Source organism: Halichondria panicea, chromosome 17 (genome assembly GCF_963675165.1).
Source record: "Halichondria panicea chromosome 17, odHalPani1.1, whole genome shotgun sequence".
Lineage (NCBI taxonomy): Eukaryota > Metazoa > Porifera > Demospongiae > Suberitida > Halichondriidae > Halichondria > Halichondria panicea.
The window spans coordinates 1,001,471-1,017,802 of record NC_087393.1 but is presented as its reverse complement, the minus strand read 5'-3'; the positions used below and the strand labels follow the sequence as shown (position 1 = coordinate 1,017,802).

The window sequence follows — 16,332 nt, the reverse complement described above, 5'->3', positions numbered from 1 at the left end:
ATCATTATTTTTATTCTGGTAAATCTAGTAAATCAAGTATTTTTTATAGCAAACTCTGCTGCATTTAATAGAGTAAGTAGATACCGGTATACTGTATCAGTATTTGGACAGCAGGAGTGAGAGCTAGAGATGCAGTGCATTGTTAAATTACTGGCTGTTTTGTTTGTCAGCAGTGGAGTGGCTGTAGCTGACAGCTCTGCAGCAGTGCCTTCAAGCAATATCAGCAATATCACCGACTGTATCGATAGCAGCGACTACCTAAGGATTGAGAGCTCCCTTCTGAACAGGCCGCAAAACTTGGTGAATTTATATCAAGCTTTTTTCCCTACTAATAAGCAAGCAAGTATTTCAGTTCAAGTCACCTACCACTTCACTAACTCTAACAATACAGTGATCTATCGATGGCTTGACTCATCTGTCTTGATGCTGATTCGTAGTGACTTACTACATTATCTCTCACTGTTCACATACAATGTCAAGACAAGTTGCACAAATATCACTCTGGACCCAATTTGTGGCTTTTCAAGTGATGACAATGTAACTACCCCTTATCCAAGTGACTATTGCAAACTGATTAACAGCACTGGTCATCATCTACTCAACAATCTGACGGTTAATGTAAGTGCTGAAAGTTTTCATGCAGGTAGATCTTATATGTGTCCGTAGCAGTGGCGTATGTAAATTATATAGATAACTATATACAGTAGACTCTCGCTATTCCGGCTCCCTGAAGTACGGCCACCTCGATATACCGGCCATTTGGCTTGGCACGGAATGCTAGCTATATGTTTACTGCACAAAACTCACCCTGAAGTACGACCACTCGCTATTCCGGTTACCGGCAAGTGCTGGCTGTCCCTAACAAGGTTTTCAATGTAATTTTATACGTGTATTACGGCCGGATATGACGTTTTGGGTGTGGTTTAGCAAATAAAATTGAATTACACTTAAATAGAGAACAAAATGATTCATTATCCTACATTATCCTCGAGACAAGAACCGCAAAAGTAGTAATTAGATTCGAGGTAAGGTCGTTTTTAAGCCGCAGCTATTTCCTGAGCTACAGCCACCTCGCTATTCCGGCCAAGCTGCATGGTCCCAAGGGTGACCGGATTAACGAGAGTCTGCTGTAGAGCCTATTATAAATGCATTATTATTATTGTAAAGTGATACTCTGGTTTCTGGTCCACCGGCCGCATCAGATTTTATTCTTGGATTTTATCTCATTATTTCTACTACGCATGCGCAGAATGGTCCATGTGGTACAAACTCTGCGCACTTAAGGCCCGGGTCAAAGTCTGAATACCAAAATTTAACACAATGTTCATACTGCTGTATTATTTGCAACATACCATTTATGCTACATCAAGATGATTCAACATGAAGCTCAATGTTTTCTTTTTCCAAAAAACTAATTAGCTTAATTCAATTATGCTAATTAGCCCCATAAATGATGATGACGTCATGCCACTTTTAGTAAGAAAACTGCAAAAAGAGGCCATGAAGATGCCAAGATCAAGCTTCAAAAACAAGGCTAGATGAATAACTCATTGCTAGGTACTAGTATCATAAATGGGAAGAGTAGCAGGTACTGTATTCTTGAGATACACAACATAGCCTACCTCTAGGGTGGCTGCCAGAGCTAAAGAAGCCAGTATAGCTAAGACAATTTTGCACATATTGACTTCCCACTTGGGAAACATAATCATGACAACATACTCCATCTTTTGAGGGCCTAAACAGCTACTCTTACCTTGCTTAAGCCAGCCCCTTTTGTTGCTAAAGATATTGTATAATAGTTCCAGCAGCTAGCTAGGCAAAACACATTGACTCATGACGTCACATGCACTGATAAGGATTATGAATCTCATTAACACTACATAATCTACACAATCTTGGGTAATGAATAAGATTAATGCTATCAGTACAAGGCAATAGTGTGATAATGATATTCATTTGAAAAATAATGAGATTCATAAGGTAAAATTGATAATGACATAATGAGAAAAGCCGCCCGCCCGCATGCAATTAGAAAAACTTCAGGACCAGAAACCAGAGTGTCACTTGGAGTGGCCTTATATATATGGTGACATATTTTCGCGAGTATTATTTCTGCGAATGAGAGTAAAATTGCAAATGCTCATTAAAACCACTTGCGAGTACATAGAAACACTATGATAATTTCACAACTTGAGCAGGATTTAATGCCAGCAAAATGAGCTAAACAGTGAAAACGCAAACAAATCCACCTGTGAAAATATGTCACCATATACAAGCTGTACTGAACTTTATAAGATTTATCTCACATGCATACTGCAGCTTTTATCTTATGCTGTGCATCGTAATACAGCAATAACAAACGGCATTGATTCGACAATTGAAAGTGGATACTCCGTTTACGTTTTTAATAGCAACCCCAGTGACTATTGTATATTTGATGAAGTTTCCAGCTTTTTGCTTTTGAGGAGACTGCTGTGCATTGCCTTTGTATTGTTGGAGATATCGAGTGTGTTTTCCATTCCTTTGCTATTGGCTAGTATGTATGACGAGTTTAAAGAGAAAATGAGTAGTACTGATAACAATGGCAAAGAAAAAAAACTTAGATACTTTGTTTGGGCAACTCTTATATTGATTGTGCCGATCATTCTATTGCTCTTTTGCTGTAATGGGTATGCGATTTACAATGGCTTGAGGACACCACCAACAAATTTTAACGACATAATTGCAGCCTTTGTAGTGATGGCTGTTGCTATGGTTGTTTTTCCTGTGGTAGACACACTAGCTGCGATCTATGTTGTGATTCGTTTCCACTTTATTACCGGACCCCAGCATGAGATAAACTGTTTTGGCTTTCCAAATTTTGCGAATACTGAAGGTAAATGCATACGTCTAAAGAACGTCATTCATGTTGGTACCATTGTTGCTGTAACGTGGTTCACTCAACTTGCACTGTTCAATTGTATTTATGTGTTCATTGGAGTAATAGCAGCTCCCGTGGAAACCGGCTCACTTCTTCTCTTGTACATTACAAGCCTCTTTGCACTGATATCATTCTTTGCTGTGATCCTTAAAGTTTTCCACAAAACACTACCGGCAGCAGCTCAACCAAGAGAAGCAGCTCAACTAAACAATCGACAAGTACAAATTACTTATGCTCGTGGGTGTTTATGTTTCACCTGCCTTGTACCTTATGTTTTTTTGGTTTGTGTACTGGCCATTGGTATCGGTGTTTTTGTTACGTTCATGTACGTCTATATAGTATTGAACCAGGAGTACCGAAACAATCGTGGCATACTGACCTTTCTTGGGGCTCTCCTGCCCTCTCTCCTTGCGTCAGCCTCGGGGTTATTTTGGACGCAGGTTATGGGATGCATTGGAAACAAGAATAATACAGACACGAACTTTGAAGAAAGAATATGGAACAAAATGGTGTCAATAGATAGACATCTATGCAGGATTGCCGTGTCGACAAGAAACACTAGCTCAGGTACAAAATGTAATGGAGCAAAGGTACAAAACAAGACTGGCGGAGCGCATGGAAAACATCTCATTAATCCTACGGAAAAGAGAAAAACTGGTTCAGGTAGCAGATCTACAAAATATGGTACAGCAACAATACTAAAAAAAAAGACTGGCAGAGCAGATGAACGAGTACTTGTTCATCATACGGACTCATAGTTATTGATACTATTATGATAGTTACTGCTGATTAACTGCAACCCTCCTCCCTCTGTTTCTTTCAGTTTATATATGCCCATATTCTTATTGTGTGCATGTAATTTTGTCTTTCCAAATTACGAAGTTGACCAATAATGTGCAGCAACCATGTAATAAATATGTAACAGCTAAACAGTTGGCAACATCATTGGTCCAGCTATCTCTTTGGCAACCTCCTCTCCCACCAGAGCTGTCACAATGGCCAGAGCAAACTCGAAACAGCTGCCTGGTCCTTGACTGGTGATCACTCTCTAATCACACGAGCCTCAGAGTAGCTGTACTGTCCACTAGCCTCCAGCTCCTCATTCACACAGGGGTGGGAGGTAATCTGCTTGCCCTGGGAGGATAAAAGTGATGGTAACCCCTATATACAAGTAATATTCATGCTTAACGATCTAATTGTAAAAATACAATATCACCATTAAAAATCTATTAGTCAGTTGTACCTTCGATATTCCATGTGAGAGTAGAGCACTATAGGTGCAGCACAGACTGCAGCCACAAAACCTCCAGCAGACTCTTGCGATACGAGGACACTCTTAACTTTTTCCGAGTCAGCCAACCGTTTTGAGCCTCCAAGCCCCCCAGGCAAAACCACGATATCATAGGGGCCCCTCAATACAGCGTCGTCCAGAGACATGTCGGGCACAATGCGTACATTCCTGCTGCAAATAACGGGTTCGGCTGAGTCCAGTCCAGAGCTAGCGAGGGTGACATTAATCTTCGCACGACGGAGGACATCGGTGCTAATGACTGTCTCCATCTCTTCAGCCCCTGGGGCAAGGATCACCAGAGCACGCTTCTCCATGACAAATATCTGTAGGGAAGATTAAGGAACTGTACAAGTACATCTATAGTATAGTGCAGCATGTGCCAGGTCAGTACTTAAACATGGAACTACGGTATGCTACAAATTAAATGTAGACTAGTGCTCTTTTAAAACTGTTAGAAAGAGGGTCAGTATCAGTAGGCATGCTTACCCCAGTATCTTTACTGTGCATGTGGGAGAGGCTCAGGCTAGCTAGAGCCAGAGAGAGCTAGCTAGGCTAGAGGATCCAGGAACGTACTTTAAGATCTGAAATTTGTTGTGCAAGTACTTCATTACCTTGCACATGCATCTTTTGAGCTCCAGCAGAAGTGCAGGCTGTTAGTAGGTTCTGAGATACACAGAATTTTGTAAATTTTTAGTAGCAAATGTGTTAGGCATTGATTTTTTGAGTTTGTGCTAGTTAAGGTCTGATTTTTGAGGAGCATGTACAGTAGACTCTCGCTATTCCGGCTCCCTGAAGAACGGCCACCTCGATATACCGGCCATTTGGCTTGGCACGGAATGCTAGCTATATGTTTACTGCACAAAACTCACCCTGAAGTACGGCCACTCACTATTTCGGTTATACTGGTGTCATAGGAATGAATGACTCCCCTAAATAATGACTCCCGGTCACTCCTACCTAGTCACCAGTGACTCCCGGTCACTCACGCCTAGGTATAAATGACTCCCCCGGTCACTGACTCCTAGTCACGAATGACTCCCCCGAAATTTATATACGAACATCCATAGAGCTAAAGAGACTTCAGGGCTATACTAAGTACATCCTCAATACCTGTCACATGCAGTGTGACTATACAATCAAGCTCAAGAGACTGTTATCAGGACTGCATGCATGCTATCTGTGAGAGGCCTGTTTATATAGTATTGTAATGTTATATAGTATTGACTATAATTACAGCTGTTCCTTACTGTAAACTGGTTCAGTCTAGCTATGCTATCATATCAGTTAGTACCTATATAGTACTTATACTGCATTGTACACTCTGTTCACATTTTCACATGTCTCACGGTCGTCACTGTAAAGCAAAACTTATAATACAACAACATCCATCACAATAACTAGATCTACAGTGCATGAAAAACAAACAAAACAACAGTGCAAATTACAGTGTATAAACAAAAACAGCTAGTGGAAGATAACGAAATGCTAAAAAATTCTATTTAGATCTACAACTATAATTATATATATATAGGACAGAACCAATCTCCAAGTGGAGATACTTTAATACGAACACATTTATAATGATACCACACATTACACGTATATCACACTGGACCATTTCATCATAACAGTCAGGGCGGAGACAAGGGCAGTATATCGTAATTACTATATATGCTGGAAAATCTTTCTGGTCTCTTGCGGCTACTAACATCTTTTGACTTTGGAAATCTTCTGAGTTTCTCATTTTCAAAGCAACGCACAAGGTGCATGTGGCCTCATTTTGTCTTCATTTAGGGTGATGGTATCCAGATTGTCTCCTTGCAATGCGTGGTATGCAGCGGCAATTGCAAACAAACCACAGTTGTTACTGCCACTGCTCTGCTGTTGAATGGAGGCCACAGACAGTAACAGCTAGCCCATTGTGCGGGCTATTAAAGGCTTATACATTTGTGCGATTTGCAGCTCAGCACTTGGCTCCAGTTCTTTCCCATATTGGAAGCAGCTATCAAAGAGGAAAAGTTCCCCCTTGATGAGTGCTGTCGCAATCCAGTGATGCCTCTCTGTTACAAAGAATATCTGCACGAGTATGATATAATTATAATAATATTATAATTATACGGCCAAGGATGAGGTATAATTATGTATACTATAATTATAATAATACTACTATTAAATTAAGTTCTAAGTAGAAATTATACCTGTGGCTTCACTATACTAGTGACTGCATGAAAGGACATCTTCTGAACCAGAAGAGTAGAGTAGCATGCAGCCTTCAATATTTGGAAATTGCATTCTCATTAGTTTGTGGGCAGCATACATATGACGGTCAGAAAGCATCCCACTCTCAGCAAGAATTACATCCTTGTCTCCCGTTCTCAGGTCCAAATCCTTCACCCAGTAGCTTGAATTCTGTCGAATGTGCACACAATAATTATAATGAACGGTATAGTGTGCACATAATAATAATTGTAATTAACGATAGCTCCTGTTAACAAGTATATATAACTATATACCTTTCTTGTTACAGACTGAGTAGTCCTTTGCTTCTTCAAAGGTGGCTCCATAGAGGATGCAGCTTAACGATAGAAGGGGGCGTCTCGCTTGCGAGAGGAGGGAGCATCTGGCTTGTGAGAGGAGAGGGCATCTGGCTTGTGAGAAGAGGGGACGTCTGGCTTGTGAGAGGAGGAAGCGTCTGGCATGGCAATCTTCGAGGATTCTTGATTTCTCCTCATCGCTGCGCACACGTATCCTCCAGTCAGCTGCATCAGCAGCTTTGGTGTGCTTCTTGTTATTTATAGAGGCTACCATTTTCAACCAACCCTTAGGCGCTTAGTAGCACCCTCACTACGCTCAAGATGCTACAGCCTCGGGCCTTCGGGTCTCAAAACCCCATAGAGACCTTGGACTCAGCCTATAACTATTATGTATAGGTCTACATTCCAGCTGTCACTTGCTGTCTATACTACAGGATGAACACTTGCTTCATTTCTACCTTGCTACTACTAACCTTGCTCTTCTTCATCCTGCATGGCTCTTCCTTCTCTACTATGAGGAGTACATGCATTGGAGTGCATGAATGCATGTACTCCTGCTACTATATACCGAATTACATCGATGGAAACAGGTCACATTGGCGGGAACAAACATGCGCAAAGGGGAGTCACCCACACCTTAGGCAGGAATGACCGGGGGGTCACTCCCACCGGGGAGTCATTCATTCCTCTGACACCGGCCAGTGCTGGCTGTCCCAAACTAGCCTCCTTTGCAGCCTCTCCTTTTTCTGTTCTTTGTCACTGTAGTTCAATAAGATAAAATACGGGACAAATTGGAGGAACAAAGAAAGAAAGAAGGAAGAGACTAAGAAAAAGGAGAGCCTGCCTTGCTAAGTCGCGTGACGGTAGACGAGTGGTAGACGAGTGAAAATGAACGTGGGCAATCACTAGCTGGGCGGAGCCTGACAGAGCAAAAAGCTACAGCATGCCTACGCATTGCAAACTCTAAATAAAAGCTATTAGTAGATAGTAAGCCAGAATCAAGCGTGGAGACATCGTAGACGAGGGCTTACCTAGTAAAGACTAAAGAGTAAAGAGACTAAATATCTAAATTTAGCTCAGTTTTTTTTCCTGAGTTTAGAACAGACCCACTTGATTAGTAGATATAATTATTACAGCAGTATAGTCTACTCTACTCTAGTCTTTCATACTTCCTCTACTGACTAAAGGTCTCACGAAGGCTGACTCTACTGCACTGTACTACTGTACCAGATTATGTTCCTGGTAAATGCGCTCCAAGTACTGTGTGGGAGGACAGTTATTGAGGTTTTCTCTCGCCCACGCTCGTTAAAATTTGTCTACGTCAGTAGGGGATCACGCGACTTAGCAAGGCAGGCTCTCCTTTTTCTTAGTTGCTTCCTTCTTTCTTTCTTTGTTCCTCCAATTTTCTCTTCTGTGACAAAGAACAGAAAAAGGAAAGGCTGCGAAGGAGGCTAGTCCCAAACAAGGTTTTCAATGTAATTTTATACGTGTATTACGGCCGGATATGACGTTTTGGGTGTGGTTTATCAAATAAAATTGAATTACACTTAAATAGAGAACAAATGATTCACTATTCACTCCCAGTCAATAGAGATAGTGCACTCTGTACTCAATACTATCCTACATTATCCTCGAGACAAGAACCGCAAAAGTAGTCATTAGATTCGAGGTAAGGTTGTTTTTAAGCCGCGGCTATTTCCTGAGCTACAGCCACCTCGCTATTCCGGCCAAGCTGCCTGGTCCCAAGGGTGACCGGATTAACGAGTCTACTGTACTACAATAGTATACTTTTCATTTGTACTAACTTACAGGAGCTAGACCAGTCTCTTCTTTGCTAGTTTTGTAAAATTGTATTTTTTTTATTTTATTTTAATGTGCACTGTAAAATATCTATGATCATGTGGCATTGTTTTTATGTTTTTATGCTGTTAACCAAATTTGTTATTGGCGTGCATTTATGACATTGTACAATTAAAAAATAAGATGTAAAACTGATGTACATTCATAAAAATCTTGTGGGGTGATCTAAATAAAGTCTTTCTAAAGTGAGTATGGTGGTTGACCAGCCGGAGCTGTATCGGGAATGGAATGGAGATGTGGGAATGTCATTATATGTGTTGTCTGGTGCACTAGCTCTTTTCCAACGTCTTCAAAGCACATGAATCCGATCGCATTGTTCAGAGAAATAAAAATACCAACCAGCGAATCTTGCTCTTCGAATAATATAGGCAGCTCACGACATCGTGAAATAATTATGGCGTCTACATCCGGGAGAGAGAGGGTGGTTGGGGAAAGTGTAACTGGTGGGCTCGCGATCGGACTGTGAGGTTAGGGGGTTGCTTGAGGCGATGGTGAAGGCAGCCTGAGGGGTTAGTCTCGAATACCCGCCTCAACCTAAAAGCTTGAGTCTGGTCAAACTCACATTGAGGTTTGGTTCAAGTGTGTCCAGGAATTTCTTGGACATTTAATTGACCACAAGTGTGAATAAAATGATAGTCTACATGAATATCATTATAGCTAACCGCCACGGCAGCATGGATTCGATTGTTACTACTGTAGTAGAAAGGATTAGCCCCAGACAGAAGGCGACGTAGGTTAATTCATGGAGAGAGTTGTAAGGATGTAATACTAGAACTCTCCAGACTAGCAACAGGACCTTTGGAACACCTTGTCGAAATTAACAGCCTAAATGCTCATTTAAGTGAATGTGACCTTCGACCATGGTTTCATGACCCTCTAGCTCTGTGCAATAATGGCTTCAAGCTCAGTGTTTTTCTCGTAGGCTTTCAACTCCTAGCCTCAGGGCCGCAGCCACCAACTTTAGAGTGGTCAGGTTGTTAAGAAATCGGCGTGCGTAGCACGCCGAATTTTTGGGGCACGCCCATTTTCGGTATCGTAAAAAAAAAAAAAAAAAAAAGTTCGGTATCGTTGGTAACGCCCCTTCTCTACTGGCTATACTCTGTAGCCTCGATCCCAGGCCGAGTTTTCGCTTTTATAACGGTTAGGCGAACAACTGGGCCTGGTACTAGTTGTCTGCGCATGCGTCAGTCGTTCGTCAGATTCTGACGAATGGATATTCTCGTTCACTTTCGTGACATTTATATTCTTGTACTATCGTGTACTAGAAGTCAGTTCCCGTTTTATCATTATTGGAATCGATTGGAATGGCTCTTAGCTGAAGCTTCTCTCTTCTCTGAAGCTTATTCTGAAGACTGAACAACAAGGGAAGAGGTATAAAGCTTTGTCAAGCTTGTTAAAGGTCAGATATTTTTGTGTGGGCCCTATGGCTATGCTATCAAGTATTGTTCATGTTTGGCAAGATCTACCGGTACGTAGGTAGACTATAGTTTTATCATTAATATGGTGGATCAAGTGAAAGTGTGAGCTAGAGAACTTGGTGCTGCCATTATCAGCTCGTCAACAATGACACTATAACCGAGAAATTTAATATGTATAGATCTACACGTATTTAAAATGTCTACTTCTCTGTACAGGAGCAATGGCTAATATCCAGCTATCCCAACAGTGCTCCTCTTGGCTATACTAACAGACGAGACTGGACAGTTTGAGGTAAGGGTTTAACCGTCTTTGGTTTCTTTTAATATTGTCCTATACTCACAGGACTGGAGTATGACCTGCTCATTCGAGCGTTGCTGGGTAGCTCAGAGACATCATCTATGTTTTCTCAAGCAAAATTTAACTGAGTTACGAGTTGGGGCCTAGAATCACAGAAGTCCAGCAGCCTGCTAAATCTTTTTGAAACGTAATTTGAAGGCATTCAATCATCCTGAAGTTGCCCTGGGTCACTGTAATTGTGCTGCAGCACAACTGGCAACTCCCCAGGCCTTTGTGAAGCAGCTCCCTATGTGCATCTTTTGTGTACTCACTCTGTGCATTTTCTGTGTACAAATTTCTATTATTGATTTATTAAATATTTTTGCCGACCACAAATATACAATGAAAATTTGACGCATGCGCAGACAACTAGTACCAGGCCCAGTTGTTCGCCTAACCGTTATAAAAGCGAAAACTCGGCCTGGGATCGAGGCTAGCTATACTGCTGGACTAGATTCTGTTCAGCTTTAAAGCTTAGCCCTAACACAAAATTAATGTTACAGAACACAACATCTTGATTCTTATCATGATGGAGAAACAGCAAAGTTGTATTTGGCAAGACCACAAAACTGGTTTGGACTTTCCAAATGATCGCTTGGGGAACAAAAAATGGTTAGCTGGATGGTGAGCTTGGTCTGAAAGACTTGGAAGGGATTCTCTCTCGCCATAGCAATGATAGCATGTAGACTAATAGTCTTGATCACTTATAGTTCTAGCATGCTTGCATGTTTTGCACTGCAGAAGAAGTTCACTTGCATTTTTTGTCCATTATGTGTTTACTGTAGTGACGACCATTGCCTATTCACCTCAGAAAAAGTGGTCAGGTTGAAACCTGACTAACCTGACTGGTGGCTACGGCCCTGCAGCCTTAATTGATACACTGTCTCAGACTCTGATATAGCCCTGTGTACGTGTATGTTCTGTCCCTAACGTGCCGTGGCTTGTGGCTTTGTCACTATGCTTGTGGGCGTGTGCCCACTTGACTTTGCTGACTGTGCAGAACAAAGTTCATATGTGAGTTTGACCAGAGATACAAAAGAAAGGGGATTGGAAACGAAATTTTTACGAAATTTTTGCGTGAAGCATTCCGTGTTATAGGGCGTGACTAAAACTACAAAGGATTATATTTATAGTCAGCATGCTCATTACCTGTCTTGACTGCTCTACAATGTGCTGTACATAGCAGTGAAATTGATAATCTTTAATGTTGATTTTTCTAAAAAGTAAAGAGAATTTAGCTCTAAAAAGTCGACTAAGCCATGCAGCCACTATTACTAGACAAATAAATGCTATGCAAGAAGAAATAGCCTTTACTATGAAGTCGTAGGAGGGACAGGCCCGTGGTGTGTCTAAAAGTATACTAAAGCAGTTTGAAGGACTATACTGCAAACGTTTATGAACAGTACAGCTTATTTATAGCATAAAGCCATTCTATGTAGCACTTAGATACATAATAACCAAGTCAAGCAATGTCCTTTGCTGTTTTGACTTCACAGGAGGGACAGAGAAAAGTTGACATAGAGTAATTCAAGCTAAACTCAAAAAAATTGGAAACAGAGTAAAGACAACGGACTTAGAGCTTGTCAGTGGTATAAGCTTACTTCTCTCAAGTATCTCCCAGGCCCTGAGTGATCTCTAGTGGATAGGAGAGCTAGAAACCAGGGATACAAAACTTTTCCATGTAATTATTTGCGAGCGCAATAATTACACGGAGTGCTTCACCGGATGTCAGTCCTTTTACATAGGGCGTGGGCGGTCGTTTCCAATCCCCTTTCTTTTGTATCTCTGGTGCAACTAAGCTAGCTAGCTTTAGCAGTATTATTAATTGAAGCAAGGTGTGGCTATTTCTTGCACATGCGCAATGAGTCATTAATTAGGGGGTGTGGCTTCCGGTCACCGGAATTTTCGGCGCTCCGCGCCAAGTAGTTTCTGGCGCGAACAGCTCAGCCCCCCCTTCCTCAAATTCCTGCCTACGCCCCTGGGAGGGGCAGGGCTTTGGGGGCTGGAGCCCCCCCTTCCTCTGCAAAAACCACACTAAGAGCCCCACCTTCTCTGATGACTGTCTTCACTGAGCCTGGGAATTACAGGTATAGATTAGTGGCAGACAAACAGCATGTCCAAGAGCTAGCTCTATACTATACTAGTAACTTTGATTCTTCAGTGTAACTAAGCTAGCTAGCTAGCTGGCTAGCATGCACCATTTAATTGAAACAGGTGTGGCTATAAACTATTTCTTGCACATCGCAATGCACTGTGCAACTGATCAATAATCTACCACAGAGGTTGATTGAGAGCAGCAACTATGTCGCAGAAACTGGACCATTATTTCTCAAGCGTGAGTCAAGGCCAAGATCTAGTGCCAACTTGCCAAGCTCTAGTGCCAGTTTGCCAAGCTCTAGCCTCTAGTACTGCCAGCCTGAGTACTGATGAAGAGCCAGCAAAGTAACTGATCAGCTACATTATCATATACATTGTACATGTAGTTAGCACTGTAAATATTAGCAATGTTTCATGCATATTAACAACAAAATAATTATTGTAACATCATAAATCTAGCCTCGACTCCAGCCCCTTGAATAGTGGGCCTGGTATTTACTGTTGGCGTGTGGGTGGACAATTAATTTATTATTTACCGTATTTTACTCATTGAACGTTAAAACAGTATTTTATTTTATTGTGATAAAGAACAGAAAAGGAGAGGCTACCTCTCTGTATATACTGTAGACAGAGACAGCTAAGCAAAACATCAGCTCTGTAGATTTATTCATTAACTTGAGGCTCGGATCGGATACACACTCAGGCGACAAGTTAATCTCATAAGAAATTAGTTAAACCTGTGGGTAAAAAATAAATGTGGATAAGTACAGTGGCTGTGACGTAACATAATGTGAGGACTACTTATTGATTTACACAATAGATTTACCATTGAGCGCACTATCCATTAATACACACTCAAGCAACAAGTCCGGATACACACTCAAGCAACAAGTCCCTCGGATCGGATACACACAAGTCCCTCGGATTGTAAACACATTCAGGCCACACAGTTCTCGGATCAGATACCACGTACTTACTCTGTGACCAATTTTCGGCAAATGTCACAACAATACTTCCTTCCAGAGAGAATGGCACTGAACGTCGAACAGACACACCAACACTTTAAAGATGGCTTCACTCAGAGAAACAAGAGGAGAAATCACCATCACAACACTTCTTTCAGAGAGAGGTGCACTGGTCCTGTCAAGCTTCACATCAATCAAGAAAGGGAGTGTCTGGAAAGCAGATGGACTTGCTCTCTGGGACTTGCCATAGCCGGTCGGTACGGTACCCACATAAACACCAGCGTACAGACACTTCAACGCCTCCAGCTGCTTGTCTTTCAAGACTAGACCTGGTTTTCCAACACAGGATAACGCGTACGCGAGAGCAGAAGAGAAGGTAGCAGCCATTACACAACTTTCTTTTTTCAATGACATCATTATAAATGAAACGGATATCAATGTTTTACAAGCTAATGCGGAATAAGAATACTGATAAATATACTGCAATTTACGATTACCCAGATTCTGGGTAATTCTGGCGCATGCGTAAACAGTGTATACCAGGCCGTCTTTCTCAGCGGCTTGGAATCGAGGCTATCATAAATCGTACACAACCAGACACTCCTGGTACAACAACTATTCCCGGAAATCAGTCATTAATTAGGAGGTGTGGTTTCCGGTCGCCGAAAATTTTCGGCGCTCCTTCACACCCTAGCCCCTCTTCCTCAAATTCCTGCCTACGCCCCTGATCCTATACTTTGGTCAGCTTTTGTACAGAAGATTGAGAGCATTAACAGAGCAGTGATTAGCAATTTAAACTCCATAGGTCATCTCCCGATGTTCACACAGCCTTAGTCTATCAGTACAGTCAGTGCAGTCAACTAGCTTTATCACAACACGCCCACCAAGTAGCCTCGATCCCAGGCCGAGTTTTCGCTTTTATAACGGTTAGGCAAACAACTGGGCCTGGTACTAGTTGTCTGCGCATGCGTCAAATTTTCATTGTATATTTGTGGTCGGCAAAAATATTTAATAAATCAATAATAGAAATTTGTACACAGAAAATGCACAGAGTGAGTACACAAAAGATGCACATAGGGAGCTGCTTCACAAAGGCCTGGGGAGTTTCCAGTTGTGCTGCAGCACAATTACAGTGACCCAGGGCAACTTCAGGATGATTGAATGCCTTCAAATTACATTTCAAAAAGATTTAGCAGGCTGCTGGACCTCTGTGATTCTAGGCCCCAACTCGTAACTCAGTTAAATTTTGCTTGAGAAAACATAGATTCTCTTGATGTCTCTGAGCTACCCAGCAACGCTCGAATGAGCAGGTCATACTCCAGTCCTGTGAGTATAGGACAATATTAAAAGAAACCAAAGACGGTTAAACCCTTACCTCAAACTGTCCAGTCTCGTCCGTTAGTATAGCCAAGAGGAGCACTGTTGGGATAGCTGGATATTAGCCATTGCTCCTAGATCCTGTACAGAGAAGTAGACATTTTAAATAATTATGTGTAGATCTATACATATTAAATTTCTCGGTTATAGTGTCATTGTCGACGAGCTGATGATGGCAGCACCAAGTTCTCTAGCTCACACTCTTCACTTGATCCACCATATTAATGATGAAACTATATATAGTCTACCTACGTACCGGTAGATCTTGCCAAACATGAACAACACTTGATAGCATAGCCATAGGGCCCACACAAAAATATCTGACCTTAACAAGCTTGACAAAGCTTTATACCTCTTCCCTTGTTGTTCAGTCTTCAGAATAAGCTTCAGAGAAGAGAGAAGCTTCAACTAAGAGCCATTCCAATCGATTCCAATAATGATAAAACGGGAACTGACTTCTAGTACACGATAGTACAAGAATATAAATGTCACGAAAGTGAACGAGAATATCCATTCGTCAGAATACGAACGACTGACGCATGCGCAGACAACTAGTACCAGGCCCAGTTGTTCGCCTAACCGTTATAAAAGCGAAAACTCGGCCTGGGATCGAGGCTAGCCCACCAAGATGCTGACTTAGACCAAGGGGGAAATTCCCTGGGGATTCCTTTTGTGCGCATGTGCGGGATTTTTAATTGTACCAAGAGTTCATTATGAACTCTTGATTGTCACATTAATTTGTGAATATCAGGAGTACATAAGCACTCCTGTGAATATAATAATACTATGGCATACACCCTATAGTTATAGTTATAGTTTTCATGCATTATTTTCACTGTGCTACAATGTCTACCTGCATGCAGGTCTGAAGAATGCAAATGCTGCACTGAATTAAAACCACACTGAGTGGAGCTGGAGAGAGGGTAGAACCAAGACCTTGTTCAAGTACTAAATGTGTGAGTAAGAGTTTGAGCATAAAGACAATGTACTGTGACAAACACAAAGAAAAGCATACACACATTGCTGTGGTGAATGTGATAGTGTTTCTGAAGCCTGTGAGGGTCAACCAGCAAGATTGATTGATCTAGTAAAACAAAGCCATTGGGACTTGATCAGCTTCAACAGTTGAAACAATAGTACCTGCTGTTGATCAGATAGATGGTTCTCTACATTTTGATCTTTTTTATGCGGGTATAATTTATACAATTATTATAGGCTGGCATAATTCTCAGTGTTCATGCAGTGCATGCATATATAGTAACTACATTAGTCTCATAATTATGCTAGCATGCATCTAGTATTTTGCAAGGTCTATATATGCTAGCCTCGGATTGAGACGATTTTTACTGATTGCATGACCTTTATTATAGCTATAGTGAGTAGCCTCAATTCCAGGTCGATTAAAATACGCTAAGGTTTTACAATCGTAGTACTAGGTAATTGAAGCGCATGTGCACTATTACCCATGCAATAGGTATACCAGGCCTTATTTTAATGGGCCTGGATTGGAGACTATAGGTCTATGCAAGCTGT

General features: G+C 41.5%; 1 protein-coding gene, 3 long non-coding RNA genes and 1 pseudogene across 4 annotated transcripts; 2 read left to right on the top strand and 3 right to left on the bottom strand.

Moving 5' to 3' along the window:
* Positions 1-38: 38 nt before the first annotated feature.
* LOC135351032 (uncharacterized) lies at positions 39-3,813 on the top strand. The gene is made up of 2 exons (XM_064549931.1): positions 39-618; positions 2,320-3,813. The coding sequence occupies exons 1-2, from the start codon at positions 130-132 to the stop codon at positions 3,676-3,678; spliced, it is 1,848 nt and encodes a 615-aa protein (XP_064406001.1). The 5' UTR covers positions 39-129; the 3' UTR covers positions 3,679-3,813.
* A 32-nt stretch (positions 3,814-3,845) lies between these two features.
* LOC135351048 (Parkinson disease protein 7 homolog) lies at positions 3,846-4,786 on the bottom strand (annotated as a pseudogene).
* A 1,067-nt stretch (positions 4,787-5,853) lies between these two features.
* Positions 5,854-7,100, bottom strand: LOC135350845 (uncharacterized). The gene is made up of 3 exons (XR_010399301.1): positions 6,725-7,100; positions 6,410-6,620; positions 5,854-6,287 (listed from the first exon to the last, which is right to left on the bottom strand). It is a non-coding gene; the product is annotated as an uncharacterized LOC135350845 (long non-coding RNA).
* Positions 7,101-9,709: 2,609 nt separating this feature from the next.
* Positions 9,710-10,677, top strand: LOC135351504 (uncharacterized). The gene is made up of 2 exons (XR_010399456.1): positions 9,710-10,315; positions 10,367-10,677. It is a non-coding gene; the product is annotated as an uncharacterized LOC135351504 (long non-coding RNA).
* Positions 10,678-14,328: 3,651 nt separating this feature from the next.
* Positions 14,329-15,285, bottom strand: LOC135351379 (uncharacterized). The gene is made up of 3 exons (XR_010399450.1): positions 15,125-15,285; positions 14,798-14,880; positions 14,329-14,746 (listed from the first exon to the last, which is right to left on the bottom strand). It is a non-coding gene; the product is annotated as an uncharacterized LOC135351379 (long non-coding RNA).
* Positions 15,286-16,332: the final 1,047 nt, after the last annotated feature.